Raw genomic sequence first — 20,123 nt, forward strand, 5'->3', positions numbered from 1 at the left:
CCGAGCTCCCTTTTAAGCAATTCCTGTCCCTTTTAAGGGCTTACAACTCTAAGGGGGTCTGTGTGAGAGGGTCGTGACCGATTGAGCAAGCAGGGAGTACATGACTGGGGGCTGCATGCACTGGTAATCAGAACGGAAAGGAACAGGACAGGGATTTTCACGATGCTTTTCCATACAATGTCTGAAATCTATAGATGACACAAGCAGTTAGGTCAGGGCTTGATTTTTAACTACCAGGCCCAGGGCGCGGTGCTGGGCTATCTGCCTGTGGATTCCATTTCTGCCTTTTAGTTTTTAACTTCTTTCTTTGGAGGTAGAAATTGGGCATAAGACAATATGAGGGGTGGTCTCCTCCCTTAGTGGCACATACCCGTAATCCCAACTACTCAGGAAACTGAGACAGGAGAATCGCTTGAACCCAGAAGGTGGAGGTTGCACTGAGCCAACATCGTGCCACCACTGCACTCCAGCCTAGGAGACAGAACCAGACTCTGTCTTAAAAAGAAAAGAAAAGGCCAGGTGAGGTGGCTCACGCCTGTAATCCCAGCAATTTGGGAGACCGAGGTGGGTGGATCACGAGGTCAGGAGTTCGAGACCAGCCTGGCCAAGATAGTGAAACCCTGTCTCTACTAAAAATACAAAAACTAGCCAGGCGCGGTGGTGTGTGCCTGTAATCCCAGCTACTCGGAAGGCTCAGGCAGGAGAATCTCTTGAACCCGGGGGGCGGAGGTTGCAGTGAGCCGAGATCGCACCACTGCACTCCAGCCTGGACCACAGAGCGAGACCCTGTCTCAAAAAAATAAAATAAAATGCAGTGGCCGGATCTCAGCTCACTGCAAGCTCTGCCTCCCGGGTTCACGCCATTCTCCTGCCTCAGCCTCCCGAGTAGCTGGGACTACAGGCGCCCACCACCTCGCTCGGCTAGTTTTTTGTATTTTTTAGTAGAGATGGGGTTTCACCGTGTTAGCCAGGATGGTCTCGATCTCCTGATCTCGTGATCCGCCCTTCTCGGCCTCCCAAAGTGCTGGGATTACAGGCTTGAGCCACTGCGCCCGGTCCCTAAAATAATAAAATTTTTAAAGTGAGTTAGGCAAAGCAAATACCCAGCGGACAAGGCCTCAAGGGGTACGAGTCATGGACATAGCTTTAACTATCTTTGCCTGACGCCAAATACCTGAAAATTCAGATGTTCATGCAAGATAAAGTAATTTTGTCCTCCTCCCAGTGGTCACCCGCAGCATCCGGTTAAGCGGCTCTCCACCTTGCTCATTTCGGTCTAACCGGATTTACACAAATTCACGGTGCACGTGCCTGGGGCGGGCAAACCCGGAAAGAATGCCGAGTCCCGCAGGAGCAAGGAGGAGCCAACTGCGCCGGAGGAGGAGTTTCTGCCGACACTTCCGGATTGGCCGCTACAGCCGGGGGTCCTCCGACGCTGTGCTCCCGGGAGCGGCGCTCTGCCGGTTGAGGCCGGAGCTGTGAGGTGGGGTCGGCGCCTCGCGGGCAGCTCCATCCCCGCCTCTGCAGTGGACTTGGCCGCAGAATCGGGGTCCCGGGCTCCTGGAACTTGTTCCGGCCAGGCCGCGGCAAGGAGGTCACTCCAGCCGGTGGAACCCGGGCCAGGGAGCGGGTGACCGGACTCGGGCGGGGGAGGCGGGACAGAGGAGGGTCGCGGGACCCCGATATCTCGGGACGGGCGTCTTGCCGCTCCGGGCCCAGCTGCCCCCCCGCGACACATACTCGGTGCGCAGACAATGGGGGGGTCCCTTGTTGCTCCTGGCGGGAACCCGGGCCCCACCCCCAATTCCACGCCTCCCACTACCCCCAGATCTCTCTGGACCGCATTCGTCCCCTTCTCGTCCTCATGGCGGACAAGAAACTGGTGGTGGTTTTCGGTGGCACAGGTGAGCGAAACCCCAGACTGGCGCCCCTGCAGAAGCAGGGCGCCCAGCCCTGAAGACCGCCCGTCCTGGGGTCTGCAGGGAGGGGTAAGGTCACTGGGACCCCCGACCCGGGTTGGGGCTGTGGTCGCAGGAACGACACCAGAATTGCTTTCTTTTTTTTTTTAGACGGAATTTTGCTCTGTCACCCAGGCTGGAGTGCAATGGCACGATCTTGGCTCACTGCAACCTTGGCCTCCCGGGTTCAAGCGATTCTCCTGTCTCAGCCTCCCAAGTAGCTGGGATTACGCGCATGCCACCATGCCCGGCTAATTTTTGTATTTTTAGTAGAGTCGGGGTTTCATCCTATTGGTCAGGCTGGTCTCAAACTCCTGACCTCAGGTGATCGTCCCGCCTCGGCCTGCCGAAGTGCTGGTATTACAGGAGTGAGCCACCACGCCCGACCTGCTTTCCAAATTAAAAAAAATAAGTTACTTAACTTACTTGAATAGGAGTACTTGAACATGATACCAAAATTATATCTTCTTCCTAGCCTCCTCTTCTACCTCATCTATCGCTGTTACCAAGTTTCTTGAATATCCTGCCAGAGTAGATAACACGTTATCATTTTTAAAAATGATAGCATAGGCCGGGTGCGGTGGCTCAAGCCTGTAATCCCAGCACTTTGGGAGGCCGAGGCGGGCGGATCACGAGGTCAGGAGATCGAGACCATCCTGGCTAACACGGTAAAACCCCGTCTCTACTAAAAAATACAAAAATCTAGCCGGGCGAGGTGGCGGCGCCTGTAGTCCCACCTACTTGGGAGGCTGAGGCAGGAGAATGGCGTAAACCCAGGAGGCGGAGCTTGTAGTGAGTTAAGATCTGGCCACTGCATTCCAGTCTCGGTGACAGAGCGAGACTCCATCTCAAAAAAAAAAAAAAATGATAGCGTATTATTTCACTCCTATTTTTTTCTTATTTATACATATTTAATATCTATAACAGCTTTATTGAGATATAATTCCCATACTATACAATCCACCTGTTTAAAGTGTGCAACTCACTGGTTTCTAGTGTATTCACAGAATTGTACAACCATTATTACCACAATTGATTTTAGAAAATTTCCATCACTGCAAAAAGAAACTCTGGCCCGGGTGCAGTGACTCAGCCCTGTAATCCCAGCACTTTAGTTGGACCAAGTGGGCAGATCACTTGAGCTGAGGAGTTTGAGACCAGCCTGAGCAACATGGCAAAACATCATCTCTATAAAAAAAGACAAAAATTAGCTGGGCATGGTGTCATGCACCTATAGCTACCTGGGAGGTTGAGGTGGAAGGATAACCTGAGTCCAGTAGGTCAAGGCTGCAATGACCTGATTGTGCCACTGCACTCCAGCCTGGGTGACAGAGTGAGACCTGATCTCAAAAAAAAAAAAAAAAAAAGAACTCCATGAACCCATGAATAGTTACTCCCTATTCTAACTCCTCCCAGCCAACCCCTAGAAAGCTCCAATCTACTTTTGGTATCTATGGATTTATCTATTTGGGACATTTCATATGAATAAAATCATAATATGTAGCCTTTTCTTTCTGGCTTCTTTCAATGAGCATGTTTTCAAGGTTTGTTCATGTTATAGTGTGTGTCTGGGCTTTACTCTTTTTTTTTTTTTTGAGACAAGAGTCCCGCTCTGTTGCCCAGGCCGCAGTACAGTGGCGTGATCTCTGCTCACTGCAACCTCTGCCACCCGGGTTCAAGCGATTCTCCTGTGTCACCCTCCTGAGTGGGACTACTGGCATAAGCCACCATGCCTGGCTAATTTTTGTGCTTTTAGTAGAGATGAGGTTTCGCCATGTGGGCCAGACTGGTCTCAACCTCCTGACCTCAGGTGATCTGCCCACCTCAGCTTTCTAAAGTGCTGGGATTAGAGGTGTGAGCCACCGCACCTGGCCAGCTTTACTTTTTTTTTTTTTTTTTTTTGAGACAGAGTTTCTTGTTGCCCAGGCTGAAGTGTGATGGCGCAATTGCTGCTCGCTGCAACCTCTGCCTCCCGGGTTCAAGCAATTCTCCTGCCTCAGCCTCCCAAGTAGCTGGGATTACAGGCATGTACCACCACACCCAGCTTATTTTGTAGTTTTTTAGTAGAGACGGGGTTTCACCATGTTGGTCAGGCTGGTCTCGAACTCCTGACAGCTTTACTCATTTTTATAGCTAATATTCCACTGTATGGATAGACCACATTCTGTTTATCCTTTCATCAGTGGATGGATACTTGATTTATTTCCACTTTTTGGCTATTATGAATAATGCTGCCATGAACATTGGTGTACACTTTTTTCTGAGTCAGGGTCTTGCTCTGTTGCCCAGGCTGGAGTGCAGTGGCTCAGTCATCACTCAGTGCAGCTTTGACTTCCAAGCCTCAAGCAATCCTCCTGCCTTAATCTCCTGAGTAGCTGGAACTTTAGATGAGTACTAACAGGCTAGCTGATTTTTTAATTTTTTGTAGAGACAGGGTCTCGCCCTGCTGCCCAGACTGGTCTCAAACTCCTGACCTCAAGCAAAACTCACCCCCCTTACCCTCCCAAAGTGCTTAGATTACAGTTATGAGCTACTGTGCCTGGCCTCAGTCCTTATTTTTGATCTGCAATTTCCGTGTAAATTGCAGATATGTGTACACTGCCGTTTCATACTAAGGCATGCATGACATTAGCTAGAATTCAGTATTTGTTTACAGATTTTTTTAAAATTATGAGATAAAATATACATATAATAATTTTTTTTTTTTTTTTTTTTTTTGGAGACAGGGCCTTACTCTGTCACCCAGGCTGGCGTGCAGTGGGGTGTGTGATCACGGCTCACTGCAGCCTCAACAACCTCCCAGGCTGAGGCTTTCCTCCAGCCTCAGCCTCCCTGGTAGCTGGGACTAGAGGCACATGCCACCATGCCCAGCTAATTTTTGTATTTTTTTTGTAGAGATAGGGTTTCGCCTTGTTGCCGGTTTCACCACATTGCCCAGGCTGGTCTCAAACTCCTGGGTTCAAGAGATCTGCCTGACTCAGCCTCCCAAAGTGTCAGGATTACGGGCATGAGCCACGGTGCCCAGCTGCAATGCGCAAAATCTTTTTTTTTTTTTTTTTTTTTTTGAGACGGAGTCTTGCTCTGTCGCCCAGGCTGGAGTACAGTGGCTCGATCTCGACTCACTGCAAGCTCCGCCTCCCGGGTTTATGCCATTCTCCTGCCTCAGCCTCCCGAGTAACTGGGACTACAGGCGCCCGCCACATCGCCCGACTAGTTTTTTGTATTTTTTTTAGTAGAGACGGGGTTTCACCGTGTTAGCCAGGATGGTCTCGATCTCCTGACCTCGTGATCCGCCCATCTCGGCCTCCCAAAGTGCTGGGATTACAGGCTTGAGCCACCGCGCCCGGCCTATGCGCAAAATCTTAAGGGCACATCTGACAGATGCGCATGCCTGTGTGACTCAAGGTCCGTCAAGATCGGAATAAGTTTTTGTGTTCCTTTCTTTTAACTATTTTTCTTTGTCCCATTTTTGAGCAGATCTTAATATGGTTGTGTATCTGAATATGGCTTTATATTCTACTTCAGGAAGAATTCATATCCCATCAAGATCTGAATATGTTTTTGTTCTGTTTTGTTTTGAGACACCCAGACTGGAGTGCAGTGGCCCAATCTCGGCTCACTGCAGCCTCTGCCACCCTGGTTCAAGCGATTCTTCTGCCTCAGCCTCCCGAGTAGTTGGGATTCCAGGCTCCTGCCACGTGCCCAGCTAATTTTTTTTTTTTTTTTGAGATGGAATCTTGCTCTGTCGCCCAGGCTGGAGTGCAGTGGCTCAATCTCGGATCACTGCAAGCTCCACCTCCTGGGTTCACGCCATTCTCCTGCCTCAGTCTCCTAAGTAGCTGGGACTACAGGCGCCCGCCACCATGCCTGGCTAAGTTTTTGTATTTTTAGTAGAGACGGGGTTTCACCATCTTGGCTAGGCTGGTCTTGAACTCCTGACCTCATGATCCACCCACCTTAGCCTCCCAAAGTGCTGGGATTATAGCCACTGAACCCAGCCTGAATATGGTTTTGTATTCTACTTTTTTTACTTTATTACATCATAAATATTTTTACCTTTATTTTTTGAAACCAAGTTTCACTCTTGTTGCCCAGGCTGGAGTGCAATGGCACGATCTTGGCTCACTGCAACCTCTGCGCCTCCCAGGTTCAAGCGATTCTCCTGCCTCAGTCTCTCGAGTAGCTGGGATTACAGGCATGTGCCACCATGCCTGGCTAATTTTGTATTTTTAGTAGAGACAGTGGTTTCTCCATGTTAGTCAGGGTGTTCTCGAACTCCCGACCTCAGGTGATCCACCCGCCTTGGCCTCAAGGTGCTGGGATTACAGGTGTGAGCCACTGCGCCGGCCCTTTTTTTTTGAGAGGGAGTCTCACTTTGTCACCCAGGTCACCCAGGCTGGAGTGCAGTGGCGTGATCTGGGCTCACTGCAAGCTCCGCCTCCCGGGTTCAAGTGATTCTCCTGCCTCAGCCTCTTGAGTAGCTGTGACTACAGGTGCCCGCCACCACGCCTGGCTAAGTTTTTGTATTTTTAGCAGAGACGGGGTTTCACCTTGTTAGCCAGGATGGTCTCGATCTCCTGACCTTGTGATCCACCCGCCCTGGCCTCCTAAAGTGCTGTGATTACAGGTGTGACCCACCGTGCCTGGCCCTTTTTTTTTTTTTTAAATACAGATTCTCACTCTGTCACCCAGGCTGCAGTGCCGTGGCACAATCTCAGCTCAGTGCAACCTCCGCCTCCTGGGTTCCAGCAATTCTCGTGCCTCAGCCTCCTGAGTAGCAGGGAGTACAGGCATGTGCCACCACACCCAGCTAATTTTTGTATTTTTTGATAGAGGTGGGGTTTCACCAAGCCAAGATCGTACCACTGCACTTCAGCCTAGGTGATAGAGTGAGACTTCATCTCAAAAAGATAAATAAAATAAAATTAAAATAATTGAATGAGAATCATCCCTGAGAAGGTTTCCTGGATGTTCCTTGCTGTGGTGGAGCACTCCCTTCAGGGTTTGACCCTTCAGTGGGACTTTCAGGCAGGTTTGACCTGGGAGGTGTTTTTGACTCTTTATAGGTGCCCAGGGTGGCTCTGTGGCCCGCACGCTCCTGGAAGATGGAACATTCAGGGTTCGAGTGGTGACCCGAAACCCTGGGAAGAAGGCAGCAAAGGAGCTGAGGCTGCAAGGTGCAGAAGTAGTGAAGGGAGACCAAGATGACCAGGTCAGCATGGAATTGGCCCTGAATGGGGCTTACGCCACCTTCATTGTGACCAATTACTGGGAGAGCTGCAGCCAGGAGAAGGAGGTCAAGCAGGTGAGAGCAAGCAGGAGCTGCAGGGAGGCCAGGCCAGGCTAGGAGCAGAGCGCCTGGGAGGAGCTCCAACTCTGCAGGGAGGGCTGACCACTGCAGGCCTTTCCCTCTTCTTCATGCCTCTGCCTGCTCTGGGCTGTGAAGTAGGTGGACGCTGTTGCTTTCTCATCCAATAATTTTTTTTTTTTTGAGACAGTCTCAGTCTCACTGAGCAACCACACCTGGTCTGTTTTTTAATCAAAAATGTTAGAAGTTGCTTTTTTAAATAAATAATTTCCACTTTTATTTTAGATTCAGGGGTACATGCACAGGTTTGTTACATTGGTATATTGAGTGATACTGGGATCTGGGGTGTGACCGGACCTATCACCCAGGTAGTGGGCACAGTACCCAGTAGGTAGGTTTTCAACCCTTGCCTCCCTCCCTCCCACGGTCCCTAGTGTCTGTTGTTGCCTTCATGTCCACATGTACCCATCCAAACTTGTTATTAGCCTTGACCTTTTCTTCAATTATGGTCTTACCTAGAAGCCCATTATATAGAATGGACAAAGATGACTTCTCTGATTAACACAGATCTTTTTTGGTTGTATTTTTTTTTTTGAGACAGAGTCTTGCTCTGTCGCCCAGGCTGGAGTGCAGTGGCCAGATCTCAGCTCACTGCAAGCTCTGCCTCCCGGGTTTATGCCATTCTCCTGCCTCAGCCTCCCGAGTAGCTGGAACTACGGGCGCCCGCCACCTCGCCCGGCTAGCTTTTTGTATTTTTTAGTAGAGACGGGGGTTTCACCATGTTAGCCAGGATGGTCTCGAACTCCTGACTCGTGATCCGCCCGTCTCTGCCTCCCAAAGTGCTGGGATTACAGGCTTGAGCCACCGCGCCTGGCCGGGTTTTTTTTTTTTTTTGAGACGGAGTCTCGGCTCTGTCCCCCAGGCTGGAGTGCAGTGGCACAGTGTCAGCTCACTGCAACCTCTGCCTCCCGGGTTTCATGCCATTCTCCTGTCTCACCCTCCCGAGTAGCTGGGACTACGGGCGCCCACCAGCTCGCCCGGCTAATTTTTTGTATTTTTAGTAGAGATGGGGTTTTATCATGTTAGCCAGGATGGTTTCAATCTCCTGACCTTGTGATCTGCCCACCTCGGCCTCCCAAAGTGCTGGGATTACAGGCGTGAGCCACTGTGACTGGCCAGATCTTTTTTTTTTTTAAGACGGAGTCTCGTTCCGTCGTACAGGCTAGAGTGCAGTTGTGGAATCTCAGCTCATGGCAACCTCTGCCTCCCAGATTCAAGCAATTCTCCTGCCTCCGGAGTAGCTTGGATTACAGGTGCGCACCAGCACGCCCAGCTAATTTCTGTATTTTTAGTAGAGACGGGGTTTCACCATGTTGGCCAGGCCGGTCTTGAACTCCTGACCTCATCTGATCTGCTCGCCTTGGCCTCCCAAAGTGCTGGGGTTACAGGCGTAAACCACATGCCCGGCCCTAAGCAGATCTTATTTCTTTTCTTTCTTTCTTTCTTTTTTGAGACTGAGTTTTGCTCTTTTTGCCCAGGCTGGAGTGCAATGGTGCAATCTTGGCTCACCGCAACCTCCGCCTCCCGGGTTCAAGTGATTCTCCTGCCTCAGTCTCCCGAGTAGCTGAGATTACAGGCATGTGCCACCATGCCCGGCTAATTTTTTTGTATTTTTAGTAGAGACGGGGTTTCTCCATTTTGGTCAGGCTGGTCTTGAACTCCCGACCTCGGGTGATCTGCTTGCCTCAGCCTCCCAAAGTGCTGGGACTACAGTTGTGAGCCACCCCGCCCAACCCAGCAGATCTTATTTCTAATCCTGATGATTCCGTGTGGGCTTCCTGGTACTGCCACAACAAAGGACCACAATCCATGTGGCTTAAAACTATAGAAATCAGCTGGGCGCGGTAGTGCACGCTTGTAATCCCAGCACTTTGGGAGGCCAAGGCAGGCGGATCACTTGAAGTCAGGAGTTTGAGGCCAGCCTGGCCAAGACAGTGAAACCCCGTCTCTACTAAAAATACAAAAATTAGCTGGGCATGGTGGCGGGCGCCTGTAATCCCAGCTACTCAGGAGGCTAAGGCAGGAGAATCACTTGAACCCTAGAGGTGGAGGTTGCAGTGAGCCAAGATTGTGCCACTGCACTCCAGCCTGGGCAACAGAGGTAGACTCTGTCACAAAAACAAAAACAAAAATCATAGAAATCGATTCTCTGATATTCTAGAAGCTAGAAGTCCAAAATCAAGGTGTCAGCAACGTCACCCTCTCTCCAGAGGCTTTGAGGCTGGGTGCGATGGTTCATGCTTGTAATTCCAGCACTTTGGGAGGCTGAGATGGGCAGATCACTTAAGGTCAGGGGTTCAAGACCAGCCTGGCCAACACAGCAAAACCCTGTCTCTACAAAAATTACAAAAATTAGCCAGGCATGGTGGCGGGCACCTGTAGTCCCAGCTACTCAGGAGGGTGAGGCAGGAGAATTGCTTGAATCCAGGAGACGGAGGCTGCAGTGAGCAGAGATCGCACCACTGCACTCCAGCCTGGGTGACAGAGCGGGATTCCGTCTTAAAAAAACAAAACAGTGGCCAGGCGCGATGGCTCAAGCCTGTAATCCCAGCACTTTGGGAGGCAGAGACGGGCGGATCACGAGGTCAGGAGATGGAGACCATCCTGGCTAACATGGTGAAACCCTGTCTCTACTGAAAAATACAAAAAGCTAGCCGGGTGAGGTGGCGGGCGCCTGTAGTCCCAGCTACTCGGGAGGCTGAGGCAGGAGAATGGCATAAACCCGGGAGGCAGAGCTTGCAGTGAGCTGAGATCTGGCCACTGCACTCCAGCCTGGGCGACAGAGCGAGACTCCGTCTCAAAAAAAAAAAAAAAAAAAAAACCAGGCCGGGCGCTGTGGCTCACGCCTGTAATCCAGCAATTTGGGAGGCCAGGTGGGTAGATCACGAGGTCAGGAGATCGAGATCATCCTGGCTAACACACTTAAACCCTGTCTCTACTAAAAATAGAAAAAATTGGCCAGGCGCGGTGGCGGGCGCCTATAGTCCCAGCTACTCAGGAGGCTGAGACAGGAGAAGGGCGTGAACTTGGGAGGCGGAGGTTACAGTGAGCCACGATCTCGCCACCGCACTTCAGCCTGGGTGACAAAGTGAGGCTCCGTCTCAAAACAAAACGAAACAAAACAAGGGGTTCAAGGGAAATCCTTCTTCACCGTTTCCAGCTTCTTGTGGCTCCAGGTGTTCCTTGGCTTGTGGCCACAAAGCTCCCATCTCCGCTTCCCTCTTCACATGGCCTTCTCCAAGTTTGTCTCCTCTCCCGTCTCTCGTAAGTACCCTGGTTACTGGATTTAAGGCCCATCTGGTTAGTGCAGGATGTTCCTATCTCAAGATCCTTCACATAATTGCATCTGCCAAGACCCTTTTTCTGAATAAGGTCACATTCACATGTTTTAGGAGGATGTGGCGTATCTTTTTGGAGGCCACCGTCCGAATCCCTGCATCACCTCATGCAGTAGGTAGTGTTGTCATCTGCATTTAACCAACGAGCTCAGGATGGTGCCATCACTTGTCCAGGGTCACACAGCTTGTACATGGCAGAGCCTGATTGGAACCTAGGCAGCTGTGGTGTCTCTGTATAGCCTCCCAGGGCTCTCCAAGGAAGATGGCTGAGCTCCGTGGGCAGGGTGTTCTCACACCAGCAGAAATGGGACACGTGCATTGTCCTTTGGGCCTCCATGCAGGCTGTCCCCCTGCAGCCGACGTGCTCGCCCCTCCTATGTTGCACATGGTGGGCCACAGTTGGTGGCTGGTAGAAGGCTTCCAGGGCTGTGTTAACAGGTGTGCTGTCATATGTGAACATCATTCCAGGAGAGGGGGCCTCCTCAGGGATAAGTGGGGTCTGGCTGTTAACCTCGCAGATGGTGGCCGCTCCAGGATTAGAACACTGGGGCCGTGACCAGGGACAGACGTCCTTCCTCTGAGCCTTGTGATCTCTCTTTCCCTGCCCTCCAGGGGAAGCTGCTCGCTGATCTGGCCAAGCGCCTGGGCCTCCACTGTGTGGTCTATAGCGGCCTAGAGAACATCAAGAAGCTGACGGCAGGGAGATTGGCCGCGGCGCACTTTGACGGCAAAGGGGAGGTGGAGGAATATTTCCGAGACATCGGCGTTCCCATGACCAGTGTGCGGCTGCCCTGCTATTTCGAGAACTTCCTCTCCCACTTCTTGCTCCAGAAAGCCCCAGACGGAGAGAGCTACTTGCTGAGTGAGTGCCCTTCCTCGCACACGGTGAGGCAGAGCTCTCCGCCTTGTGAAGCCGTTAGTGTAGCAGACCTCGGGCAGCTGTCATGTGGTACCAGGTCTGAGCCGTGGCTCTCTCACGCTGGGCCCAGGACTGAGCATGTCCTGTCAGCTTGCAGGGCCTCAGCTTCCTGTTCTGTGAGATGGGCTTTATACTGACGTTTGCAGGGGTGGCAAGATCTACTGAGACAGTGATGATGCAATGCTCGCTTGGTCCACTGGAATGCTTTACAGAGAGGACCTAGTGATTGTCAGTTCTCCTTCAAAGATGAGGAGGAGGACCAGGCGCGGTGGTTCACACCTATAATCCCAGCACTTTGGGAGGCTGAGGCGGGGATATCACCTGAGGTCAGGAGTTCAAGACCAGCCAACATGGTGAAACCCTGTCTCTACTAAAAATACAAAAATTAGCCAGCCCGGCATGGTGGCGCACACCTGTAATCCCAGCTACTTGGGAGGCTGAGGCAGGAAAACTGCTTGAACCTAGGAGGCAGAGGTTGCAGTGAGCCGAGATTGTGGCACTGCACTCTAGCCTGGGCGACAGAGCAGGACCGTGACAAAAAAAAAAGACTGGGCACGATGGCTCACGCCTGTAATCCCAGCACTTTAGGAGGCCAAGCAGGGTGGATCACAGGGTCTGGAGATCGAGACCATCCTGGCTAACATGGTGAAACCCCATCTCTACTAAAAATACAAAAAATTAGCCAGGCGTGGTGGCAGGCGCCTGTAGTCCCAGCTACTCTGGAGGCTGAGGCAGGAGAACGACGTGAACCCAAGAGGCGGAGCTTGCAGTGAACCGAGATGGCGCCACTGCACTCCAGCCTAGGCGACAGAGCAAGACTCTGTCTCAAAAAAAAAAAAAAAACCTCCAGTCAGGGATATCTCCTGCTCTGGTCTCTGAGCTCTGTGCCCTAGAGCTCCTAGGGGATCTGAACTGGTAGCTGCATTGGCCCGTCTCTAGGTAAGAGGATGGCACCCAAGCATTCCACGGGCCACACCCAGACCCTTGCCAGCCTCCCCATCTACAAAACCTCAGCCTGGAAAGTTGCAAGTCATTCATTCATTCAGGATTTATCAAGCGTTTATCATGGACGTGCTGCTCTGGGCCAGTCCTTGGTGTCTGGTTAATCAGGATTTCTGGTAAGTGAGTTGGTATTCAGAGTATCCACCCAGAGGTGGACATTCCAGCTTCCAGGAATTGAGGATATGACAGAGTACTTCAGGCTGGTGCCTCAGGATCAGCGGAGACCCTGGGCTCCAGCCGCACTCTCTGTAGCAGCTTTCAAAGTCCTTTTCCTTTGTCCCTTGTCCGTCATCCTAGCGCTAAGAGAGCTGGGCAGGCCCAGGTTCTTAGCCCCATTCTGGGAACGCAGCAACCCAGACTCAGAGAGCCTCAACAGGCTGCCCCAGCTGGCAGTAGCCGGATTCCATCCTGCTTCCTGACTCAATTCCACTGCTACCTCTGTGCTACCACAAATAGCAAGACATATCTTAGCTATGCCTGAGTGCTGGAGTATGCAGCTGACTGCTGGGAAGAACCAGCTTGGACCCTTTGGAGAGGGGCTCTGTCCCTGCCCGGGTCTGACCTTGGGACATGTGCCAGCTCATGTCTGTGCCCCATAGGCCTGCCCACAGGTGACGTTCCCATGGATGCCATGTCTGTGTCCGACCTGGGTCCTGTGGTGCTCAGCCTGCTGAAGATGCCAGAAAAATACATTGGCCAGAACATCGGGCTGAGTACTTGTAGGCACACGGCTGAGGAGTATGCTGCCCTGCTCACCAAGCACACCCACAAAGTTGTGCACGATGCCAAGGTGGGTCTCCCACCCCAGGGGACTCAGGTAGCCGTGTCAGGGCTTTCTAGCTCCCCATAGGGAGGGTGTATCCAGGGCTGCCCACCCCTCTGGGAAATGCATCTAAATTCATCTGTTCATTGTCAACGTTTATTTTCTGCTGTTCTGGGAGCTAAGTGGCCACAGAGTGAAATTTCTGGCTTAGATGTTTTGGCCAAGTAGAGAGAAAAGCTTCCAGGAGGAGGGGTGAAAATGCAGGCCCTGCCGGGCTCCTCTGTGGGAGGGGATTTGAAGGGAAAGAGTCTAGAAAGAGAAGCCCAACCCCTGCCCCCAATACTGGCCTGGCTGGGTGGGCAGGAGGCCTACTGGACAGACTCTTGGGTACCTGGTTTCTAATGTCTGTCATTACCATTAGGAAAGTAAGACCTACTCATTAAAGAATCTGGAAGGCCGGGTGCAGTGGCTCATGCCTGTAATCCCAGAACTTTGGGAAGCTGAGGCAGGTGGATCACCTGAGGTCAGGAGTTCGAGACCAGCCTGGCCAACATGGTGAAACCCCATCTCTACTAAAAATAAACAAATTAGCCGGGTGTGGTGGTAGGCGCCTGTAATCCCAGCTACGTGGGAGGCTAAGGCAGGAGAATCACTGGAACCCAGGAGGCGGAGTTTGCAGTGAGCCGAGATCATGCCATTGCACTCCAGCCTGGGTGACAGAATGAGACTCCAATTCAAACAAACAAAAAGAATCTGGGAAACACTGGAGTCCTTAAAAGACAAAAGTTGGGCCGGGCGTGGTGGCTCACGTCTATAATCCTGGCACTTTGGGAGGCTGAGGCAGGTGGATCACGAGGTCAGGAGATCAAGACCATCCTGGCTAACACGGTGAAACCCCATCTCTACTAAAAATACAAAAATTAGCCGGGCGTGGTGGCGGGCGCCTATAGTCCCAGCTACTCGGGAGGCTGAGGCAGGACAATGGCGTGAACCCAGGAGGCGAAGCTTGCAGTGAGCCTAGACGGTGCCACTGCACTCCAGCCTAGGGGACAGAGCGAGACTCTGTCTCAAAATAAACAAACAAAGAAACAAAGACAAAAGTTGAGCTGGGTATGGTGGCTCACACCTGTAATCCCAGCACTGTGGGAGGCCCAGCTGGGTAGATCACGAAGTCAGGAGCTGGAGACCAGCCTGGCCAACATGGTGAAACACTGTCTCTACTAAACATACAAGAATTAGCCGGCATGGTTGCAAGCACCTGTAACCCCAACCATTAGGGAGGCTGAGGCAGGAGAATTGCTTGAACCTGGGAAGCGGAGGTTGCAGTGAGCCAAGATTGCGCCACGGCATTCCACCCTGTGCGACAGAGCAAGACTCCATCTCAGAAAAAAAAAAAAAAAGACAAAAGTTAGTTGGGCACGTTGGCTCATACCTGTAATCCCAGCACTTTGGGAGGCTCTGGCAGGAGGACTGCTTGAGCCCAGGAGTTGAAGACAAACCTAGGCAACATAGTGAGACCCCATCTCTACAAAACATACAAAAATAATCCGATTGTGGTGGTGAGCACCTGTTGCCTCAGCTATTCAGGAGGCTAAGGCAGGAGGATCACTTGAGCCTAGGAGTTCAAGACCTGCCTGGGAACCATAGGGAGACCCCTTCTCTAGAAAAAATAAAAATTAGCCATGTGTGATGGTACGTGCCTGTAGTCCCAGCTATTCAGGAGGCTAAGGTGGGAGGATTGCTTGAGCCCAGGAGTTCGAGGCTGCAGTGAGCTATGTGCACCCTACTGCCACTCTAGTCTGAACGACGGAATAAGACTCAGTCTTAACAACAACAAAGACAAAAGTCACCCTTAGAGCCCTACCGAGACCCAGTACAGTAATGGGAGGAAGCTGTGGCACAGAAAGGTTCAGGGTTCAGGTGGGTCAGCCTCCTGGGCTGAGATCTGGTTCCAGCCATTGAGACCTGCCAACGTGTAAGTTCAGGAACGTTTCCTGACCTCCCTCTACCTGTTTTCTCATCTCTGAAATGAGTGTATCAACAGTATACACCCCTTTGGTTTGTTGTGAGGATTAAATTTTAAAAAAATGCAAAAGGTTTGTTTTAGTCCTATGCCTAACACCTCCAAAATAGGCACTAAATGACTTATATTGCTTTAAAAAAGAAAAAGGCCTGAGCCAGGTCATGGAAGATTTGGGGAGCTGAGGAGTTAAGATTCAGCTCAGTGGGGACGGGAACAGCTTTGGTTTTTTGTTTGTCTGTCTTGTGTGTGTTGTTTTTGAGACGGTCTCACTCTTTTGTCCAGGCTGGAGTGTAGTGGCGCAATCATAGCTCACTGCAACTTCAACCTCCCAGGCTCAAGCAACCCAACCACCTGTGCTTCCCAAGTAGCTGGGACTATAGGTGCATGCCACTGGGCCTGGCTAATTTTTGAAAATTTTTTGTAGAGTAGGGGTCTCGCTTTGTTGCCTAGGCTGGTCTCGAACTCCTGGCTCAAGCGATCCACCCACCTACACCTCCCCAAGTGCTGGCATGACAGGTGTGAGCCACCATGTCGGGTCAAGCTTTGGTTTTTGAGCAAGAAAGTGATGCAGGGAGGTCTCTGGTTTGGAAGGGATTGAGATATTTTCATCTTATGATCTCAAATTAATGGTCTTTTTATTTATTTATTCTTTTTTTTTTTTTTTTTTTTTTTTTTTTTTTTTTTTTTTTGAGACGGAGTCTCGCTCTGTCGCCCAGGCTAGAGTGCAGTGGCCGGATCTCAGCTCACTGCAAGCTCCGCCTCCCGGGTTCACGCCATTCTCCTGCCTCTGCCTCCCGAGTAGCTGGGACTACAGGCGCCCGCCACCTCGCCCGGCTAATTTTTTATATTTTTTAGTAGAGACGGGGTTTCACCGTGTTAGCCAGGATGGTCTCGATCTCCTGACCTCGTGATCCGCCCGTCTCGGCCTCCCAAAGTGCTGGGATTACAGGCTTGAGCCACCGCGCCCGGCCTATTTATTAATTTTTTTTTTTTTTTTTTCAGACGGAGTCTGGCTCTGTCTCCCAGGCTGGAGTGCAGTGGCCGGATCTCAGCTCACTGCAAGCTCCACCTCCCGGGTTTACGCCATTCTCCTGCCTCAGCCTCCTAAGTAGCTGGGACTACAGGCGCCCGCCACCTCGCCCGGCTAGTTTTTGTATTTTTAGTAGAGATGGGGTTTCACCGTGTTAGCCAGGATGGTCTCGATCTCCTGACCTTGTGATCCGCCCGTCTCGGCCTCCCAAAGTGCTGGGATTACAGGCTTGAGCCACCGCGCCCGGCCTATTTATTCATTTTTGAGACAGGGTCTCACTCTGTCACCCAGGCTGGAGTACAATGGTGTGATCTCAGCTCACTGCAGCCTCCACCTCCTGGGTTCAAGCAGTTCTCCTGTCTCAGCCTCCTAAGTAACTGGGATTACACGCATCCACCACCAGGCCCGGCTAATTTTTGTATTTTTGGTAGAGATGGGGTTTTACCATGTTGGCCAGGCTGGTCTCAAACTCCTGGCCTCAAGTGATTTGCCTGCCTCAGCCTCCCCAAGTGCAAGGATTATGGGAATGAGCCACAGCCTCTGGCTAAGAACAATCTTTAAACTGATCTAGAATGTCAGGCTGCTCAGGAGAGTAGCGGTTTCTCAACTTCTGGCTCTTCTAACTTCTACTAAGTTTTCAAATGACCTTGTACTGAGGACCTGGCTCAGCGACTGAGACAGTAGTGGTTCTGGGTGTAGCAAGTCAGGAGACCCCAGCCCATCTGGCCTTCCCCTCCAGCTTGCCACCTCCCAGGGCACTGGAGGACGCCGGCCACAACAGGCTCCTCTGCTTCCAGATGACTCCTGAGGACTACGAAAAGCTTGGCTTTCCCGGGGCCCGGGACCTGGCCAACATGTTCCGTTTCTATGCCCTGAGACCCGGCCATGACATCGAGCTGACCCTGAGACTCAACCCCAAGGCCCTGACGCTGGACCAGTGGCTGGAACAGCACAAAGGGGACTTCGCCCTCCTGTGACCTGCCCACCTTGCAGCCCCTTGTGGGGGTTGGGGACACCAGAGGGACAGAGGCACTGACATCTGAATAAAGCCATTGTTCTCCCAGATGGCTTCCAGGATTTGGCTTGGGGTGATAGCTGGGTACCAACACAGCAGTAAGAGGGGGTCCAGAGCTGAAGGGATCACTTGGTGACTGGGACAAGTGACCTACACGTGTGTTTAGTCAAACAGGTGTGAAGTGGCCTGTTCTGACCTCAGCTAGCAGAGCAGCTCTGACCAGCAGCCTCTGTTCCCATCACATTTGAAATTCATTTACAGACGGGGACATAGCACAGGACACAGAGGAGCCCCAGGAGCCGAGCTTCCGACACACCCCTTTTCATCTCCAGAGTCAGTAAGGCCATCTGCACATGTGAGCTGGGGACAGGCTCTGCGGGGGGGCAGGGAAGGAAAGGGCTTCTCCCTTTCCTCCTCATCCTTGTCCTGGGAGGAGCCAGCCTTGGGGTGCTGTCCAGGACACAGGTGACCTTCAAACAGGTTGGAAAAAGGAAAATCGGATGTGGCAGAGCTGTGGCCCACAACGCACAGTGATTGCACACTGCTGGGAAAAGGTGATGCTGCCTGCAGCAAAGGCTGGGAAGCAAAACTGAAGGAGAAACAATCCACCTTGCTTGCTGGGGTGGGTCACAGAGAAGAGGGACAGAGGCCGAGAGACCAGTCATTTGCCTGAGAGTTCGTGGTCCATGGCAGTCTCACTCTGTCACAGGCTGGAGTGCAGTGGCACGATCTCAGCTCACTGCAACCTCTGCCTCCTGGGTTCAAGTGATTCTCCTGCCTCAGCCTCCCAAGTAGCTGGGATTACAGGCACCCCCCACCACGCCCAGCTAATTTTTGTATTTTTAATAGACACGGGGTTTCACCATATTGTCCAGGATGGTCTTGATCTCTTGACCTCGTGATCCACCCGCCTTGGCCTCCCAAAGTGCTGGGATTACAGGCATGAGCCACTGCGCCCAGACAATTATTATTACTATTTTTTTTTTTAAGAGTCAAGGTTTCGCTCTGTTGCCCAGGCTGGAGTGCAGTGGCGCTGTCATAGCTCGCTGCAGCCTTCGCCTCCGAGGCTTAAGTGGTCCTTCCACCTCAACCTCCTGAGTAGCTGGGATTACAGTACGGGTGTCAACCACCAAGCCCAGCAGTTCTGTGAATTTCAACATGTTTGGGTTTGTGTGACTACCATCATGATTTTTATTTTTGTACTTCCCCACCCTGGCTCTGGTACTCCAGGCACAAAAGTTCACTGTATCTGTTGACTAAAGCATTTCTTTGACAATTTACCAGTATGCTGGGCCCTAAATACAATGTAGCAAAAAAAGTTATGCTCCCTGCCTTGAGGAGCTTCTGTTTAGTGGGAGAGCCTGATAGAAACGCACAATAAATAGTTATGAATCCATGCCTGTAATCCTGGCACTTTGGGAGGCCGAGGTGGAGGATCGCTTTAGTTCAGGAGTTTGAGATGAGCCTGGGCAACATAGCAAGACCCCATCTCTACTAAAAAAAAGAAATACAGGCCAGGTGCAGTGGCTCATGCCTGCAATCCCAGCACTTTGGGAGGCGGAGGCGGAGGCGGGTGGATCACGAGGCCAGGAGATCAAGACCATCCTGGCTAACACGGTGAAACCCCATCTCAGGCACGGTGGCGGGCACCAGTAGTCCCAGCTACTCGGGATGCTGAGGCAGGAGAATTGCATGAACCCAGGAGGCGGAGGTTGCAGTGAGCCCAGATCGCCTGGGGGACAGAGCGAGACTCCGTTTCAAAAAAAAAACAAAAAACAAAAAAAACTAGGGCCAGGCGTGGTGGCTCATGCCTGTAATCCCAGCACTTTGGGAGGCCAAGGCAGGTGGATCACTTGAGGTCAGGAGTTCGAAACCAACTTGGTCAACATGGAGAAACCCTGTCTCTACCAAAAAATACAAAAATTAGCTGGGCATGGTGGCGTGTGCCAGTAGTCTCAGCTACTCGGGAGGCTGAGGCAGGAGAATCAGTTGAACCCAGGAGGTGGAGGTAGTGGTGAGCTGAGACTACCACTGCACTCCATCCAGCCTGGGCAACAGAGGGAGACTCTGTCTCAAAAACAAAAAACATACAAGAAATGGTGGCAGGCATGTGCCTGTACTCTCAGCTACTCAGGAAGCTGTGGTGGGAGGATCACTTGAGCCCAGGAGGTCAAGGCTGTGGTGAGCTGTGATTGCACCACCGCACGCCAGCCAGGGCAACAGAGTGAAAACCTGTCTCAAAAAAATAAAACCCAAAAAACAAATTGACGTAAGGGCTGCAAAAAACAAAACAGCAAGGATAAATAAAAAACGGGGACAGGAGCAGCATTGGGGAAGGTGACCAGTAAGCTAAAGTCTGTGGATCATGCCCTTGGCCACATGACTGTGGACCCACTTCACCTTTTATGTTCCCACCTGGCCCATTTGTTACCCTTCAAAGGTCATGACAAATCAGCAGAACTTCTGGTTAAAAGACGTGCACAGGGCCGGGCGCGGTGGCTGAAGCCTGTAATCCCAGCACTTTGGGAGGCCGAGACGGGCGGATCACGAGGTCAGGAGATCGAGACCATCCTGGCTAACACGGTGAAACCGCGTCTCTACTAAAAAATACAAAAAACCAGCCGGGCGAGGTGGCCCAGCTACTCAGGAGGCTGAGGTAGGAGAATGGCGTAAACCCGGGAGGCGGAGCTTGTAGTGAGCTGAGATC

At 51.7% G+C, this 20,123-nt stretch overlaps 1 protein-coding gene across 9 annotated transcripts; it reads left to right on the forward strand.

Annotated features, from left to right (window-relative positions):
• Nucleotides 1-1,230: 1,230 nt before the first annotated feature.
• On the forward strand, nt 1,231-17,466 carry NMRAL1 (NmrA like redox sensor 1). 9 transcript variants are annotated; one of them, XM_033235892.1, is made up of 6 exons: nt 1,231-1,594; nt 1,829-1,904; nt 7,025-7,263; nt 11,277-11,526; nt 13,185-13,375; nt 17,199-17,466. In XM_033235892.1, the coding sequence occupies exons 2-6, from the start codon at nt 1,865-1,867 to the stop codon at nt 17,376-17,378; spliced, it is 900 nt and encodes a 299-aa protein (XP_033091783.1). In that variant the 5' UTR covers nt 1,231-1,594; nt 1,829-1,864; the 3' UTR covers nt 17,379-17,466. The 9 variants fall into 9 exon arrangements, with proteins under 9 accessions (XP_033091783.1, XP_033091785.1, XP_033091780.1 ...); XM_033235894.1 differs by lacking the exon at nt 7,025-7,263 and adding an exon at nt 10,487-10,590; XM_033235889.1 differs by having other exon boundaries at nt 1,315-1,464.
• The last annotated feature ends 2,657 nt before the right edge of the window (nt 17,467-20,123 follow it).

Source organism: Trachypithecus francoisi, unplaced genomic scaffold, assembly GCF_009764315.1.
Source record: "Trachypithecus francoisi isolate TF-2019V2 unplaced genomic scaffold, Tfra_2.0 Lachesis_group15, whole genome shotgun sequence".
Taxonomy (NCBI): domain Eukaryota; kingdom Metazoa; phylum Chordata; class Mammalia; order Primates; family Cercopithecidae; genus Trachypithecus; species Trachypithecus francoisi.

Bases quoted from the DNA above. Each gene is read 5' to 3' on its own strand.
- NMRAL1 (XM_033235889.1), top strand. From the start codon at position 1,336: ATGCCGAGTCCCGCAGGAGCAAGGAGGAGCCAACTGCGCCGGAGGAGG. The intron at 11,527-13,184 runs GTGAGTGCCCTT...TGTGCCCCATAG, and splicing joins CGGAGAGAGCTACTTGCTGA to GCCTGCCCACAGGTGACGTT. The intron at 13,376-17,198 runs GTGGGTCTCCCA...CTCTGCTTCCAG, and splicing joins AAGTTGTGCACGATGCCAAG to ATGACTCCTGAGGACTACGA.